Source organism: Melanerpes formicivorus, unplaced genomic scaffold (genome assembly GCF_026170545.1).
Source record: "Melanerpes formicivorus ecotype bairdi unplaced genomic scaffold, bMelFor1.0.p_v2 SCAF_6, whole genome shotgun sequence".
Classification (NCBI taxonomy): domain Eukaryota; kingdom Metazoa; phylum Chordata; class Aves; order Piciformes; family Picidae; genus Melanerpes; species Melanerpes formicivorus.
Window position 1 is genome coordinate 11,991,768 of NW_027142358.1, and position 19,091 is coordinate 12,010,858.

At 44.7% G+C, this 19,091-nt stretch overlaps 1 protein-coding gene across 11 annotated transcripts in view; it reads left to right on the forward strand.

Annotated features, from left to right (window-relative positions):
* The window catches only part of PAX2 (paired box 2), an 83,859-nt gene that overhangs the window by 39,527 nt on the left and 25,241 nt on the right, over positions 1–19,091 (forward strand). For all 11 annotated transcript variants that reach the window (XM_068139714.1, XM_068139713.1, XM_068139718.1 and 8 more), the window contains one exon: positions 18,790–18,965. In XM_068139714.1, coding sequence (XP_067995815.1) covers positions 18,790–18,965 — 176 coding nt within the window. The remainder of the gene's footprint in view (positions 1–18,789; positions 18,966–19,091) is intronic.

Consider the following 19,091-nt stretch of genomic DNA (forward strand, 5'->3'; position numbering starts at 1 on the left):
TGTCCTTCCTTAAAACTGAGTCTGTCTTCCTCAGATGAGTGCCTAGGAAGGATTAAACACCACACATTCCTTTTGTCAGTTTTTGACCAGTGATTGCAAACCCTCTGACTGTCCTGACAGATTAGACAAAGCAGAGATTTGGTCTTCTAGGATTTAAAAAATAATTTGACTAACACAGTCCACTAACACTTGTGTAGCACAGCGTGTGACATTTCTTGCAATCTACAGGCACTACCAATGTGCTGTGATTTCTCTCTGACCTTCTCCACCTCTTATACCCACCACTGTCCAGAGATAGAAGTGGCCCTGCAGTGTGTAGTGACTTTCCTAAGACCACTGAGGGGCCTGAAGTATCAATCTACAGATGGAAACAGGAATTTCTGACTCTTCACAATCCTAGTGCTGTGCTATGCTGCGATGGCAGGCCAAGCTCAGTAGGATAATTGTCACACTAAGGAGAAGCAGTAAGAAGTCCAGAAGGATAAAAGGGGGAAAAAACTAGGTAAATTTTTCTGTTGTTTTGTAACCTTCCTGATTTGATAGTTGAAAGGGTGTGAATTGGGGTGATGCAGAGGCATCAACAAAAACCTATTATCACTCATTCTGTAGTTTTAAGCACTGTATAAGGAGAAAAAGGGAGAGATGAGGAGCAAGGGAAGGATGGATAGATGGATAGATAGATAGATGGATGGATCAGTGGATGGACAGATCATTAGATAATATGAATACAATATTTCAAACCATTCCCTCTTTACCATTGCATCTCCAGCTATCGGATTCTCAACTTTTGGGATCTTCACAAACCCACTCTTATTAGAGATACCTCTAATAGCAGGTCACAAACAGAATTCCTATATAGACATGGTTTCTCATTTGGGGTTTGTCTTCCAGTGAGGCATTATTAATCTTGGTCCCTGACAATATCTTAGCATTTGATGGCATTACTGGCAATAATATCTGCAGTGCTGACAGTGGCAGAGATAATATCCCCCAGTATTATCAGCATGAGCAGGAATCATATCTGTAGCCTGTTATGGGTGGGAGCAGATGTAATGTGTCCAGTATTATTAGTATCAGTAGTAATAAAACCTACAGGCTTGTTAGTATGACCAGTGCTAATATCAGCAGTAGGTTTGTGAGAGAGGAGGGGACAGAGTGATTGCTACTGCAATAATACCAGGACTGTTTGCAGTAAAGGAATCCCCAGTGGAGATGAGGGAGCAAACCTGAGAAGGCAGAAGTTTCTCTTTTCCTCTCTTCACCTGTCATTTTGACCATTAGAATGATTTACATTGAAGTAATTCATGCAGGCCTAGGTCAGTGCAGGGGGACAGACAGTAAAGGGTCACCAACATTTTGGCAGGTCTGGTGGTGTCTTCCAAAAAGCATTAGATGCATCAGTGCAGGTGGTTCACTGTTCTCTTCAAAATAGGGTTGAGCTGTGCGGAACAGTGAGCTGCCTACTAGCAGCAGGAGCATTTGCACTATTAGCCTTTCTGCTGCAGGGTGGGCAGTGTCACTGCATTTCGTTTTGGTGCCACACTCATGTTTTTCTGACTGTTATTACAATGACAACCTCTAGTGAGAAGCATTGTGGTGGTTCTCTCTTCCAGCACTCCAAATGGGAGGCCTCTGACTACAGGGCAGAGTTTTGACGGTATTCAGATTGGGAATTTCCCTATCTGTCCATAATCTCATTTTTCTACTGTGGAAGTAGAAACGCTTCCTTCAGGTAGAGTGCGAGGCAGAGAGATCTGCAACAGTCCCAGTCCTGAAAGTTGTTTTTTTAGGTACTGCCCCAAGACATAGACTGTCTTAAAGAACATCTTAAATTCAATTGTCAAAGGGGAAAGTAGCACAGAGAGATGTGTAATATGTTTAAGAAAGTCTGAGTATTTGAGCAGATACACAGCAGCTGAGTAAGACACTATAAATATAATCCCATTTGTGTTGTTCAGAGTGGCGATGATAATATAGTTTCATAGTTTCATAGTTTCATTCAGGGTTGGAAGGGACCACAAGGATCATCTAGTTCCAACCCCCCTGCCATGGGCAGGGACACCCCACACTACATCAGGCTGGACAGAGCCTCATCCAGCCTGCTCTTAAACACCCCCAGGGACAGGGCCTCGACCACCTCCCTGGACAAAAATTTGGGAGACTTAATTGTGACATTTCAGGTGACTTTGTGTCATTGTCAGAGGCATCAGTATGTGCTTGTGGGCTGGGTGTCTGTGGCGATCATGTTGTAACTGTATCAATTGTGGGTTTGTGACACTAATGATGAGATTAACTGTATCACTGCTTGCCATGCTGCACCATTACACGCAAGGCCATTACACTCTTCACAGAGGGTGTGTGAATTGTTCCTGATCATACGCCTGCATCATTGCATGCAGTAAGGTTGTTTCAATGCATACCAACCGGTGCAGGCAGTACTCTGCCGTCATTGCAACTCATACGGTTGTTACTGCAGCCAATGTGATGCGCTGACTGACAACAGACCATCACTGGGCCATGAGAGTGAAGTTAATACAGCTATGTCTCTACAGCACTGTGTTGGGAACTGTGTTTTCATCAAGTATGGCCATAGTGTTCCAGAGCATACTGGAGTTGTTTTAGGACATACAGCACACTTACGCTGTCATCTGTAGTATGATGATGCTTTACCAGTGCTGTAGCTGTACTACTGCAGAGAAATCTAGCCCTTAAGTGTCCTGTAGGGAAATACATTCATTTTCCTATGCTGCCCGCATATGTTTGCAAAGAGTGAGAGGGATTTCATCATGGCTGTATCACAGCACCTGATGTATATTAATCCCGGGGCATACCAAGAGCATTTCTGTTCTCACAGAACAGCTGTACTGTTGAAGACAACAAGGTGTGTTTGGACCCCTGCAGGTGACACAATAGCACTACTATTTGTGGTGTAGCTGCATTGTTTCATGCTGTGGTTTCTTGTCACCACAGCTGATGTGTCTGTGTTATTCTACATTATTACTTCATTGCAGGTCAGCATTAGTCTAAATCACAGCAGAGACACACACAGTTACATTGCCGTGGGTGCTAACCCCATGTTCCAGCCATCACACAGAGTTGTGAGGTGTGCACCCAGCAGTTTATGGCTGTGCACATGGAGGGAGCAGTTTCTAAACTGTTTCACACACTCACGGTGCCTTCCTCTTACTTTTCCTGGGACTGTGTCATTTCATAAAGTGTGGCTGAGTTTCCAGTGGCTGTCAGCTCGCAGTGATGATGTGTCACTGAAAATAGCAGTGGTCACAGGGGATGCCCAGGCTCATTGTGTCTCTCTATATAAGTGTAGACAACACACCCTTCCATTCGAGATGAAAATGTAAATTGAAGAGGGAGTTTATTCTCAGCAGCCACCCACTTCTCCCTCCTGAGGGCCTTTGGCTGGCGAGATTCCTAGGAAGACATAAGAAAGGCATCTGATACTCATCCTGCAGCTCTCTAAATAAACTGCAGGAGGAAGGTCAGAAAAGGGAGAGTACGTGTGGAAAAAGAGAGGAGGGGGAAACTGGATAAAGGAGAGGACAATGAAAAAGCAGCACAGCACTGTCAGAAATGCAAGCTGTTGCACCACGAATTTGGAGGTCAGTCTGTAAGCAAGAGAAACAGTGTATGTGTGTGTCTGCACACACCCTGGGAGTTTTGGGGGTACGCATTGCTCAGGAGGACTCCAGGTACGGGAGAGTTAACAGCTTACATCACAGAAAGCAGTTTGGACAGAATGCTCTGCTTCTAAAGCTTATAGTGCTGCTTACTTTGGCAGGGTTTGGAACTATCTAAAGACAAGCTGCTCTGCCTTCAGCTGTATTTGTGTGTATCTCTGCTGGTGTATTTGTGTCTCTGGGAATGCACTCCTGTTTGGGTTTTGTATTTCTGTGTTAGGATCACTGCTTTTTACTTACCTTTGCTTATGTACTGGGGTGAGTGGCAGGTTGGACCCGTATTTTTGTGCATGCCTATGGAGACCTGGAAAATGTGTATGTTAAGCTGTGTATAATATTGCCTAGTAGGAGAATTCATAGTGTGGATAGGCATGTATGGCTCAGTGTCAGTGCTACGTATTTCTATGAATGCCAGGTATCTGTATTCACATTTTGAGCATATATGTGTGTTGTATATTTGTGTGTATATTCTGTGTGTATGTGATGTTACCTACTTGGAGTTATCACTGTATCTTCCTGGTTGCTGGAGATGAACATGTAGCCTGTTAGTGCTGTGCACTTCTGTATATAGTTTGTACAGATGTGTAATTGCATTTGGGTTATATATTTGTGTGCATGTTGTATATAGATATATCTTGTCTGTGTGAAGGTTGTTTATTTGTGTAAATAGTTTGTATTTGTTTACATGATTTAATTTTGTATATGTGAACTTAAGCAAATCACTTTGTAGAGTTCCAGGTTTTTATTTAGTTAGTGTTCTTATATTGTTGTAAGTTATTTGTTTATTCAGAAATTACATTTGATATGCACCTGTATCAGTACCTCCTTGTGTCCCAGTTTGCATTCTTGTGTTTTTAAATGTTATTGGCTATGTTTTGTGAGACTTAATTATGCATGGAGTTGTTGGTTTTTTTTTTCAAGTTTATATATGTGAGTGCCAGGAAAGTGTGCCTGTCTGACTGTTTATGGGTATTTAGTTTGTGGTTACATCTTTTTCTTCCACTTTTGGACCCCTTCCTGAGAGGGGTTGCTGCAGCTAATGTGTCAGGAGGAGTCAGGTAGTTACAACTCCTCCCAGTATCTCTGACTGTTCCATGTGCACAGCTGCACAGAGGCTGCTCCCTAGCTTTACCAGTGTCTGTCTCTCTGGATCTTGTGTGTTCTAGAGGGGTCTGACCACATTCAGGGAGATTAATTCAATTTTCCATGGTTATCAAGATTATGTGAGTCGGAGGGCCCATGGTGTTTGGATCCATGAGAATCACATGTCAAAGCACAATGGATGACAAAATAAAATGCAAAAGGGATCAGGAAGAGCTAGCAAATTGTGGGCAAGTGGTATTTTAGAGGGTTGTGGGTTATTGGTATAAGTGGATTAAAGAGCTATGACAGTGGGAGATAATGATGACACTGTATTAGGGTCAAATTCATGACAATGAGAGAAGTGCAATACTACTATGGAATCAAGGTTGAGATAGCACTAAGGCACAACAGAGATCAAGGTAATATGCCAATGACCCAGGCTGATCTATCAGAACCAGGAGGGCTGGGAAACCTCCATCAAGAATCAGTTGAATAAAGCAAAGGAGAACAGGAGGAGCAGGGTGTGGAAGACTAGAAGCAAAACAACGGACCTATACTGTAGGACCTAGCTGCAGCAGCTAGTTCACCAGCAGTGTGGGATGTGTAGTATCTCCACAAGGAGATCAGTTGCACGATGGTGTGAACGGCAGTGTTGTATGCATCACAGTGATGAAGAGCAGGGATAACACAGTGATGACATCAAATGATGGACATAACCTGTGATGGTAGCCATGGACTATAGGGACTATGTGGGCAGGGGCACTATTCCCAGTTGCTGGAAAAACAAAGAACCTAACGGGCAGTAAAACAAAAACAAAGGAGACTTGGAAGAACCTGACAGCCCTAATTCATCACAGCCCAAGATTTTTTTCCCCCCTCATGTTCCCATTATATTTGTTTGTAAAAGTGGAAATCAATTTTGAAGGTAATTTTCTGGAAAGAATGGAAGGGAGGTGGGAGGGCCGGATAAGGCAGAGATGGCAAGAGGAAAAAAAAATTTAGGCCAGGCACAGCCCAGGGGCAGCTCTTGGCAAGGTGAAAGAAAATTGCATATTCAATCTCCATCCATGAATCTCCCTTGCTGCTGCCCGCCTCCTGCTCGAAAACAATGAAGGCTTTCTCCCCTACACTGCACAATGCCTGAGTATCAAGCGCTCACTTTAACTTCAGGGTCATTAATTCACCTGATTATTGCAGGAGAGGAGAGGGCTGCAGAGGCATCCGTTCTAAAGAGCCCTCCCTTAGCTCATCCTTTGATTAGTTTGGGGTGGGGGGAGTTGAGATAATGTGTTGTCTTGGACTCCATTTAAAATGGGAGGGGTTGAAGAGGAGGTGGAAGGAGACAGAGGTGGAAAGAAAAAGATGTGGCCTGGCTTGTTGTGGAAGGGAGGGTCAGAAAGCAGTCGTTCTTGCATCCCTCTGCTGTGGTGTTATTGCAAATTAAAAGTAGCATGTTCCACTCCGTAGCTATCTTTCAGGCAGGGGAGGGGCATGGGTATATGTCGGCATGGGCATGGGGGGGGATCTTATCATTGCTTCTTCAGCAGCCCAGCGTAGTGTCACCCTGTGAAGTGACATTTGAATTTACAATTCCGCTGAGAAAAGCCATTAATTCACAAATTAACATTTCTCCCTCTCTCTCTAGCTCTCTCTCTCTTCCTCTCTCTCTCTCTCTCTCTCACATGGATGTGCAAGCAATTGAAAAGACAAAGGAAATAGCCTTAAGGAAGAGGCTTTACTGCTACTCTGTCTGTGCAGAGATTGCTACTACTGCTTTCTAGATAGATAAACCAATTACCTGAGCTGCTCTGTTCATGGCAGCCTGCTATTACCTCCTTTTGTAGAGCTGACTCCATTGCTGGATTACACTGTGTGTATCTCATTAATGTAAACCAGCACAATACTGGGCACTGTCCCTGACCCTTCTTGCCAGAGCCCATTGCCTTGCAATGAAAGAGGAGTGGGAGAGGAGTCGAGAGCAGAGGTGGTGGTAGACACAACACGCTTCCTAAAGCATAGGGACCAGGCCACACAGAGAACCTGCTTAGAATACCTGTGCTGAGCTTAGAAGAGACAGGGGCTTCCCTTTTACAGAGGAGATTAAATGATATTAACCCTGATATCTTCCTTGTCTTGGTGAGCACAGAGAGTGCTGCCCAAGAGGCCTCATATATGGGCACCAGTTATGGGCAGCCCCTTGCAGCCTCATTCTGAGTAGAAATGTGTGTTGTAAGCAGATTCAGAGGTGTGAGTACAAAAGCTGCATACACATAGCTATAGGCAGATGTAGCTACCTGCACCCAGAGCTAACTAACATAGCTTCATGACAGACATCAGAATAAGAAACAAAAATAAGCACTTTTGCTCATGGCCTTAGATGGCCAGATTTTTTTTGTAGTGTAACTCCACTGAAAGCCAGTCAGTGATGCCTGCAGAGATATCCTTGTCAAAGAGAAACATTGGGCACTGCTTCCACACAGCCCCCCAGACTTCTTCTGATTGCCTTTTTGTTGCTCTCTCCTGCCATGCTCTTTCTCACATGCTTACTTCTGCTATCACTGCTGCTATGGATGCTTGGACAGCAAATATGTACAGTATATGTAAACACACATCGGCACTCAGCTGCATGCTGATACCATCCCAAGCACACATCCATGACACTAGCAGCCTGCCTATGCATACTCACGCTCCTGCAGACACAGGCTCTCCCCACCTGCTCTGGTGAGTCCCCTTTCAGTGGCTCCAAGCCTTCCTGCTGGGCTGCACACTGGCAGGCAACTTTCTGAGTATCTTCTGGTGTTTTTTGCAGACAACCTTGTAGGAGGGCACCTGGCTACTTCTGCCCTTTAGCCTGGTCACACAGCTATGTGTGTTTGGCAAGAAAATGTCCTAGCAGTGTGCATTACATAAAGACTTTCACATCAGTCTTTGCTCACTAAGCACTCTACAGAACTGGACAGAAACGTCACCAACAGGTTTTTCACCCCATATGGGTTTGATAGGCCCTGTTAAAGCCATTCTCCTAACTTTCATGAAAGGCAGAAGCTTGCAGGGGGTAATTCTCCAGGTAGAAGGAAAGCAGATCAGAACTACTCTTTCTGGAAGCCTGGTCTCCACGTGCTCAGTGCATGGCCTATGTGCCTCAATGTGGCATTGCCTTGGCTCCTCAAATCTTTCTGAAATCTTATCCTCCTAACAAGCTCATCCACCTTTCTGACATTCCCTGTACCCCACACCACACACAGCACGTCTGGGGAGCAACATCCCGTAGCTGGTGCTGGAAGACAGATCACGATCAGTGGAGGAATCGGCAGGCAGTGCCAGTAATTCAAACCATCCTGACCGTTCAGTGAACCCGAACCTGCTGACCTTGACAGCACTAGACAGCAGCAGCCTCAGGAATCCCAACCTTTAGAGAGGTGTCAGTAGAGGACAGCTTCTGCTCTCTGCCTTTCTTTCTCTGTATCTCTTTCCTATCACATCCCAGCAGCCAAGGGGCCCTGCAGTCAATCCCCAGTGCACCAATTAGCTCCTAATTTGGCTATCTCTGCACTCCAAAGTCTACATCAATGCAATGTGAAGCTTTGCCTGCCATTCATAGATGTAAATCATTCCTATAGAGGGGTGTCTTCTTGTGCTAAAGGAAAACACTAAGCACCTTGCTCTCAGTTAGGGCCAAAGAGAAACCCCTCATCCTTCCCAAATGGGGGATGCTACTGTTTGGAAGGAAAGCAGGAGCTCTTAGCTTCCCTAAGCGATAGCATCACTTCTTCCAGATGTGTTTTACTGGATCCCAGAGGGAAGCAACAAGATCTCACCAAGTGATTAGGTCATGAGAATCCTGGCTCAATAGATGAGGGGCAGGGAGGCGACTCTCGTGGAAGGAAGAGAGAGAGAAGGACAACTGTGCTTAATTTTGCCACAGGAACTTGCATTAAAGAAAAATGCAGTTTGTGCACATTTTAAGACCCTTTCAAGGAGTAGTGGTTTTCATCCAGTTACCTCTGTGACTGCCAAGCAAGGCTTGAAACAAACAGCATTTTGTGTTGGCCTGCAGAGGCTAGTCTAAGATCTAAGATGTAAGATGTTGCATATGGAGGACAAATCTGTTAACTGTAGATGGCCTGAATGAAGCAGTTACAGATATGTATCTTTTGAAATGTTTTAGACATGTCTTTCTGTCTTCTGTTTGTCTCCATCCATAATTCTTTGAAGGTGGTTTTTCCATACATCAATCAGATAAAACAAGACACTTAAAAGGAGTGTCAAATGTAATTCATGCCCATTTTAAGGCCCTTTAAAATGTCAGAGCTTTGTCAAGATGCCTTAAAATAATGCTTAGGTCCACATTTCTCCTTTGCTTTTACTTCATCCATCCAAGCATCGTACTGCTTACATCCCATTAGATTCAAGGTACAAGTCCTCTTCCCACACAGGTCAACAGCTATAGGGAAACAGGCAGGAGCACAGTGCCAGAAACAGAAGCTAGGTCATGGGTATCACAATTTCCATTCAGATGTGGAGTAGGTCAGGATTGCTTTCTCTCTTTGCTGTGCCTTTTCTGGAAGATCAGAGGTGTCATTCTGCTTTTAAGCTAGGGGATATGCATCAGAACAGGTTTGTAGATAACTGATAAAACCTTAATGAGGTGGTTATTGTGTATGGAATGTCCATCAAGTTTTCAGTGCCTTCTATATTGTGTATGAAATGCCATTCAAGTGTTCAGTACCTTCTAGTCCTCTCTCAGATGCTTTAGGAAAAGGCTGTTCTAAAGGATAGGTACATTTCCGTGCTTGGTTTTTCGCTTTGGTTTTTGACATCTACTTTGGGAAGAGATAGGTCTTGCCCAGAAGAGCTGACCTTGCCAGCAGATCTGAACTATCCTAGAGTTTGGGAAAATTTTACTAAATTAAAAAAATACTTCAGTAGCTTAGAGATAAGAATGGCTCTTCTCCATACAGCCCTCTGGTATTTATGAAACTGACAGCTTCCCATGACTGGGCTTCCTCTTGGTTGAGGACTGCCTCCTACAGTTTGGAACAAATCTCTGACATACCTACTACAGAGGTCATATCAGTATATGTTCCTTCATTTATTGGTAAAGGCCTTTACATAAGCTTATTGAAAGATTCCAAATTACTTATGATTTACAGTTATTATAGGAATGAACAGTCCAGAAAAAGCCTGTAGCTCTTCCAATGCATGGCATTCTGCAGTTACCCATCCTGCATCATATGTTGTTTATTAACCTGCTCATTCCTAAGATCTCATCTATCACTGAACTGTGGCTGACTCTCAGGTGGACCATGGCAGATGTCAAACAATAGAGAGCATCAACAGTGAAATTTTGCTGTGCCATGTCCAAATGAAACCACAGGAGATTAAGGTATGCTGTGGGTAATCACTCAGGCTGGATTTTGCTCAGGACAGTCAGGTTAATGTCTGCACTCTTGCAAAAAAATGCCATGGGAATTTTAATGACTCTGAGTGACTTGAGCCTTTGTTTTATGGCATGTCAAAAATGGCAGATCTAAAAACACTTGAGCGCTGGTTTAGTGCTGACTCAGAAGAGCATCCAGTAACATGATTCACTAGTATCTGGCTCACAGGCAGGTAAAGCCTTCTTGGACTTGTGAGGTAAAGGTAAAAGTGTGTATGAGGGGAAAATAAGGTGGAATGAAAGAAAGGGAAACTCTAGAGCAAGGAAAATGGGAAAAGAAGAAGTATTAAGAAGCATGTTAGTGAGGGATCAAGTCAACAGAAATCAGCAGGCTAAAGAGCATTTCCTACTTTCTAAACTGCACGTTAGAGGTGTCCACAGCCTGATTCCGATTTGCTGAGCTTTAGCACTGGTGGCCTCTCAGGCACCAGTGTGCTTCACTGGAATCTCAGGGATCTCCCAGAAACTAGATGGGGCTGGATGGAGACAGCCTATCTCTGTGCTCTTTTCCTTGTCTCTAGCAGTCCTGATAGCAGTGTTGATTTGCATGTCAGGCAAAGCACTGCTTGAGGAAAAAAAACCCTCTGAGTGTGGCAGTGTCAGTGCTCGCTGTTGTTCGACAGTGTAAAATTAAATTAATAAAGCCCCCAACACAGGAAAACATAACAGGAAATTAATGGCCTTTACTGTCGCTCTGATGCAGTCATTTGCAACCCTGCTTTCCGCACCAAAGACTTCATAAATGCAAGCAGTTTCTCTAAACAAGCATAGTTAGGGCTGCATGCGATGTAATTTTTTTGTGTTGCTTCCGTCCTTTGGAGCTAACAAAAGCCACCCTTTTTTATGTGCTCACCAAGGGGGATCCTGCAAAGAAGTAGCTCCCCAACAAATGGGCTTAGGGAGACGAAAGAAGGGAGCTAAATTCATGCCCACCGTACTAAGAATATCTTCTACCCTGGCAGAGGGGACAGCATAGCTCCTGGTGCCCCACTTTTCTGCAGCAGCAGCTCTCCCTGAAGACTCTGTGCTAAAGGCAATGTTATGGACACCACAAAAGCATAAATCAGGATAACCCTTCTGATAACTTTCAGGATGTGTAAATCAGTATAACCACTGAATACAAGACTTAGTGATTTACACTGTCTAGAGGATCTGGCCTGCTGTGTGATAGTGCTGCTTGCTACTCTGCCAACGTAAACAAAGCTAGGGTACTGATCCTGGAGGCAGCTGCACTTCTATCTGGCTAGTAGTCAAGCCTAATAATGCTAGTAAGAGATGCTGGACTCACACTTTGTCCCTCATTACAATGGTATAAATCCCCACTGACTCTTCTGAGGTAAGGGATTGCTGTGGATTTGCAGCAACCTGAGTGCAGCATATGCCTACTCACCTCCAGCATACCCAAAGGTCACAAAGCTGCAGTGACTGCTTGCACAGAAGCCACCAGCTTTGATTAGCCAGGCTAACATGTCTCATCTGCACACCCAAACATGTTGTACACACATTTGAGGCAGCTGCTTGCAGCCTAACACCTGGGAAGGCCTTTACTGGTGTATTCAGCAAGGTTGGATGCGCTGATTACCATCTAACACACAAATCTAAGCCTGCATAGACTTAATTTCCCAGATGCTCTGGGCCCAATTTTCAATCATACACTCAGATGCTGTAGTATATACACATGATTTTCATACACATATAGACGCACTCACTTCCTTAAACGCACATTTGCATGCTCCCATGATAATCTAAGACAGATATGAGTACACTTCATTACACATTTGCACACACAATTCATTTAATTTACCTTCTCATTGAGCATTGTCGTTTTGTTCATGTAAGCCCTTCATTAAAGCTGCACTGCCTGTCCCTGCTCCATCTGAGGTAGTCTGTCATACACAACCCCTGTGATAAAAGCACTGCAGCCCCCCACCTGTCAGGCACCAGAACACATCTCACTCTTCCTTGGTCAGGCTCTCTCACTTCCCTGCACAAGCAGCCTTCCTTGTTCACTGATTCCTCATCTAAGATATACTCTCATTTCAAAACAGAATCTCTATGTTTCTGAGTCCTTCTGCTCTGAGCCTGGGCATGTAAGTAACAAATACACACAGTTAATGTGTCACCAACATGCTTAAATTACAGAGACAATTTGCCTACTTGGATTCAGGATTGTGGAAAACACAGGTTTTGTTCCCAGCAGGCAAACAGGAATTTGAACAACTGCAGAGTTCACAAAGGATGACTTCCCTGGGGTGGTATTCCTCCAGCAATCATCTCCCACTATCCTTATTTCTGCAGGATGCTGTACATAACCTGAACTTGTACCATAGCTTCTTTCATCATCACAGTGTAGATCCCTGATAACATTTCTTCTCTGTGTGCTGCTGAACCAGCTGATACTCTGTCATCTCTATCCTGCACTCATTTAGGATCCTTTTCATCTGAATTTGAGGTCTCCCCACCTGATCCGTTATGACAGTCAAAGCCTTGACAATTCCCGCAGCACTGGTATGTGCTGAAATACAGACAGAACTTACCTATCTAGAGAAGACACTTTCTTGATGCTGCCCAAAAGGCTGCAAAAATTCTCTTGGAAGGATGTTTAAACCAAAATGTACAGCTTTTCTTTTCCAAACCCTACTGAATAGGGCAAGAAAATGCACAAGTGAGAAAATTGGCAGGGTTTAGCCCTGCTGTGAGGAGTACTGTATTAGTTTAATAATCACTGAGGATGCTAACAGAATCTGTAGGAACATTGTGATCAGCTTATGCAGACCATGACACCAGTATGAGACACTTCTGACCATGTGCAAATGTGCAAACCACTCCCTCAGCCAAGATCTTTGTCCTTAATTTCTCCTTTGGTTAAGGGTCAGCTGAGACACAGATGCAGGAGGTCTGCTATTTCCAGCAGGAGCTTGATGCGAGAGTTTGAATCCCAGGTCTGATAGCACTGGGCTCCTTCCTGGACCCATGCCGAATGCAGAGTGAGGGTCTGTGCAAAGCTGGCTGCTGTGAATGACAAGCACTGGCTATCGATCGCGTTCTGAACTCGGCCCAGCCGATAGAAGGTAATTAATGACTCCATTTGCCTCAGTACCGAGGAGAACAATTGAGTTTGAAACTGCAACAACTGGCAGTGTGGGGAAAGGCCCCTCGGGACGCCCAGGAAAGCTGTCTGACAGGCCCAGGCTGTGCAGGGACACAGGAACACATCAGAGGGGGGAAAAAAGAGAAGGGAAATCAGATAAAGGGAAAGAGCAGTCTGTACACAAAGGGTGACTTGGGAAAGAGTGGCACATGTAACTGTGAATGCTTGGAGATTGGGCAGAGCTGCTCTGGGTGAAGCACCCCAGAGGAAACAGTGACAAAAGCAGGCTGCAGGAAAGGACAGGGTCTCCTCGCTGGTGCAGAGGGATAGTATTTCAGCAGCTGGCTCAGCACTGCAGTGTTAGACACATGCATTTCCCTTGGAGGCTTTGACAATTAGATGGGTTCTGCTGTGTCACTTGGCTGGCAGTTCTCATGCCAGTCACATTCACTTTTAGTATGACTGTGATTTTTACTGGTGATGCTTGGAGGCCCCAGCTGAGACTGTGGCCCCACAAGGCAGCAGGCAGACATGTCACAGGGGCAGTAATAGTCCTTTGCCCCAAAAGAGGTAATTCCATCGTTGTGCAGCAGTTGCACAGCTTCTCATGACCCTTCTAGATGTTTCTGTGCTACAAAGGTCTTCCCATGTCAGCAATACTGAATTATTTGTTGAGATGGCCCCATCCTACCCTGAGCAAGGGTGCTGTCACTTGTAGCCAGGGAAGTAACTGTATTACGCTGCTTTGTGCTACTTGGTATGTTTGTGGCTTCCAGACCTGGGAACATCTCTTTGGTTTGGAGCTATTTAATGGGCATATTCCCAGTGTCAGATGTAGTTAATGTTGTTCTTGTGTCCACTGGCCTAGTATTTCCTTGTTATCTGTCAGGATACTTCTGTGGAACATTTCTATGTCTTGTGTCAAAGGTTTACACTGAACATGGGCTGTGTGTGCTCCCTCAGCAGCCCTTTGGGAGAAGAGATGTTTCCTGTCACATGTGCAAGGCCAATTCTGATCACACTGACAGCAACTGTGTGCTTTTTTGAGGGACACAGTGATGAAGGCCATGGTTCCCCTCTCAAGCTGTTTGTTAAGATCCTTCTGATTTAAGAGAGAGAGGTTCCAGTGTTACAGTACCACAGAGTTTCCTCACCAGTAAAAATGGAACTGGGAAAGGTGATGGTGCTTCCCAGTAGTACAGCTTGTGCAGTTGCCCAGGTGGCATTCCCAGATTCATCCTGGAGCTGAAGCCTTGCTTCACCACAGCACCTCGTATAAGACCTGATTTTCTGGCAAAGCCCCATCCCTTAATCTTTTACTTATAGCACTGTTCTTCATCAGTGGAAATCTCACAGGATATTCCCATGAACCCTCCCTTAACTTTGACCCACAGGCCTTTGATGAACCCAATTTCTTGCCCAAAGCCCTCTCTGCACCTTATTGCCACTTTTGCTCATATCCATGCAGTTATCTTCTCCCTTACTTTGTATATTATGATATTTGAGGCTTCTCCTCATAGTCCATCTCACAGAGTCATAGGCTTAGATGATAATTTCAACTTTGATGTAAACCCAGATGTAAGTGTATGTTCCTTGCAGTTTCAGGGGGAAAAATGAAAATGCATCCTCTATGGCTTTTGACACCAGAAAACAAACACAGAGGATTTACAGTCCTTTGGTTTTAAAGGAAATATAATGAAACATGACTGTGAGTGTCTCAGCGTTAGGAACACAAGACATATAAATCTGTCTTTCAGGATCATCTCTATGAAACTTTCTTCATAAGTAAAATGCATATGCACAGTTCATGTTATTGCTCTATGAAGTTTGGGATTTCTGTGCCCTACCATTATTATGTCCAGAACTATTGCAAGCTGTTTAGACAAGGTCTAACTTGAAGCAGCCTACAGGCCTCTGTTAAAAGTTTCTTTTCTTGTGTAATATTTAAAGTCTAGACCATAGCAGAGTGCCTTTCCCATTGCCATCCAGAGCTCTCACCTAAACTACAGCATTGCCTTTCTCCTTACTCTTCTACCTCTTCCTATCTTATTGCTTTCAGCATTCTGATTTCTTATCTAACCCTGTTCCTTCCCTTTCTCCTCCCCTCATCTTTTTCTTTCATTTCCCAGTGACTATACATGTCCTTTCTTATCAGCTGGTCCTGAGTTTCCCAAATACACACAAGTGCTTACGTGCATGCACATGCACATATACGCTGACACAAACAAATAAATAAATAAATAGGTCAGTGAGCAGAGCAGCAATAACCCCTAAAACAGTACTATCAGAGGGACATGATTGATCAATTGAATTCCATAGCGGCTGAAAAATGTGGGATTAAGCAGTGTATTATACGCACAATGAGTTGAGGCATGATGTTCATTTCAAGTTCATTTCGCCAGCCCTCTGCCACCAGATCAGGCAATCAATAGGGGCAGCAGATATCATATATCACCTCTCTCCGTGCTAGGGAGAGAGCACCATAATCTCTCGCAAATTTAGAGTGACAGATTTGTCAAGATCTGAAGGGCCTCTGAATAAATGAAGGAAAAGAGACTCTACAGCGACTTGGGAAAGCTGTGGTTTCAGCTTCTTCACACAAAGGCATGGCTTGTGCACACATGGGAGACACACATACACAGAGCTCTGCAGGCAGACAGGAGCTACAAACACGAGTGTGTGTGTACTAATCTGTGCAGCTGCTCAGGGCAACTCACTAAGGGTAAAATCCACTGGTTTAATGACAATCAATGGAAGTTTTACTTTTGTTGTGGTTTAACCCCAACCAGCAACTACCTACCAGCTACTAGGAAGAAAATTAACCCTGTCTCAGCCAAAATCAGGACTACCTGAATGGTTCAGTCACACCAAACACCATGCACAGGGTAGGGCTGCCATCCTTGAAACTCAAATATAGCCTAAACCATCCACTGCAGACAAACGGCTTCTCAGGCATGTATGGAGATGCAGAATCTGAATACCCAGAATAATAATCTGCTGCAAAAATACCCACGTGAATTAGCATCACGGTGTGCACAGTCATGCACACTGACTGATGTGTGGAAAAGCCCTTAAAGGCAAACAGCTTCACAGGCTGCAGACAGGTTGAGACAAGCACTGATAACAGAAACGTGGGTTTTTTTTTCTGAGCCTGGACCCAGGAGTTCTGTGCCAGCTTTCTGCAGGGGTAACCAGAGAGAAGTGCCTACTAGAACTGGAAGCACAAGCCTTGAGCTAATATAGCCCTTCTGAAAGTCACTCCCTGCAGTAACAGCCCAGTCCATCTAGACCATGAAAACTGCACTGACACACATGGTGTGCAGTCCTGGTCTTTGCTTTGTTTTCTCTTAGTCAAATCTGTCATGAACTCCAGCTTTCAAAAACTTGAGAGTTTTCCCTGAGGAGAGGAGAAAATACCAGGGATCAGTGCCAGTAAACAGTCCTGCTCTGGGCAGGGGTGGAAAAGAGAGAAGGGGCTGCTCAAGGGAAGGCTGCTGGCTGGGACAAATCAATATGTAATATTTTCTATGGTCTTGCAAGTGCTACTGTACTACGTTACTGTATATAATGTACTATTGATTATATCATATCGTATAATCACCTATAAACGGATATATCTCATAGCCAGAAGGCAGCAGGCTCAGTTATAACTCTGGGCCACCAGCTGGGTGTCAATTGTGCCAGGAAAATACCCAGATCTTGGCACCATCCACAAGCTAAAAGATGAAGCAGTGGATTGGCATGGTTCTGGCCACTGCACAGTGAATGCCACTCCAGGTTCCTGGGAGCATTGTCTGTCCATGAGCGCCTTGCAATCATATGGCGGTGGAAAAAGGTCTATACAGATCCCTCAACCACTTTCTTAACAGACAGGAAATTTCTGAGAATCACAGACTGGAAGCCACCAAGAAAGGCTCAAGTATGAGGAATAGCAGTGAAAAAGCAGGAAGGTAATTGCAGAGCAAGAGCAGAACCTGCTCTTAGGTTAGACAGAGTGATAACATAGTCAGACTTGTGTCTGAAGCACAGTAGGTAGAGATCTGGTATGGAGGTATATCACAGCATGGGTGAGGCAAGGGATTTAACCAGTCTCACCAAAATTAGGCTGATAGGTGACAGCAGAAAGATACTCAGCACAGTTGGAGAAGATTATAATGAGCAGACATGCCTCAGATGAGATGGGAGATTATGACAAAGAAAGATTCACTTCAGCTGGGACAGGAGGTTATAACAGACAGACTCACCTTGGATGTGACAGATGCTAATAGCAGGAGACTCACTCACTTCAGATTAAAAGGGGTTATAACTGAGATAAATGCACCTCGTTTGCATTGGGGCATAACAGGAATCCCCCCCCCACACACATACAAAGAAAAAACAGGTGGGTGATAAGATGGCTTATCACAGGGAAACATTCACTTTGGGCAGGGCAGGACATTTATAATGGACTCACCTCAGAGGGGATGTTAAGTGGGCTTGGGGTGAGACTTGGGATGACACAATAGAGGTAGAGACACCTGGAACATGGCAAGAGGCATCACAGTGAGGTTGGATTGTGTCAGAGGGCTTTTGCAAGGACAGAGGTACACTTCTGGTGATAGTCATACCAGAAAAAGGCTCTTTTTTCTTCCTAGTTAGAACAAAGTAATACAAGGAAAGCCAATTCTCACTGAGTAGGACTCAGTTTTGTAATACAATAATTAATTTTGGATAGGAATGGGGACTAATTAAGAAAATTATTCACCACATTTTGGAGGGAGTTTTATAACATAGATATAGGTTGTGATATATCATTAGTAGGAGAATGGGACAGATCTCATAACAGAAACCTGTGTGTGGGACACACTGGGAGAGACATGTCTCTGGTGAAACAGTGAGTCAGAAACAGGATCATTCCCTTTATCTGAGGGGGATGAAAGACCGAGGTACAACAGGACAAGGTCAGATGAGAAGGAAGTCATAACAGAGATATAACTTCTATTGGACCCGGACAGCTGCAACAGAAACTGATTCCCTTCAATGCCATAGGAGAGCCTTTTCTCCATTCCAGGCTTCCTCAGCCCATTTCAGTACAGGCCTATCCTCAGCACTCTGTGAGCTGCCTCTGCTGTAGCCTTTCAGCAATGCTAATCGCTGTGCTTTGCTCCCATTTTCTGCTCAGCAATGGAGATTTGGCAATTTTTAACACTGAAAATCAGTGGAACCAAAACGCGTCTCTGTGACGAGCACCATTCTCCACAGCCCAACTCATCCTGAGCAGGAGAATCCCACAGAGCCCACAGCAGCAACTCAGCTGCTCCAGCAGACAGGAGGGGCCTTCCCTTGGGTACTTGCAGCCTACCCTTCCTGCACAAGTGGCACAGTTGCCTGAGTGGAGGCAGAGGGCCCGGCTCTTTCCCACTCTATCCTTGTCCTGCATCCCTTGCTGATCCAAGCCAGGGTGGTGCTAACTCCCTTTTTTCTCTGTCTGTGCCCTGCAGATGTATCCGAGGGCTCAGTTCCCAATGGAGATTCCCAGAACAGCGTGGACAGTTTGCGGAAGCACCTTCGTGGCGACACTTTCACCCAGCAGCAGCTGGAAGCTTTAGATCGAGTTTTTGAGCGTCCTTCTTACCCTGACGTCTTTCAAACATCAGAGCACATCAAATCTGAGCAGGTGAGGGCCTGGCCTGGTAATGGGGACCCACAGGCACCCATAGGATGATGGAAGAGAGATTCCCTTACCCCTTGCTCTCACACTGACCTGTTATTGCACATATACCACATTTACATTTCACAGCAC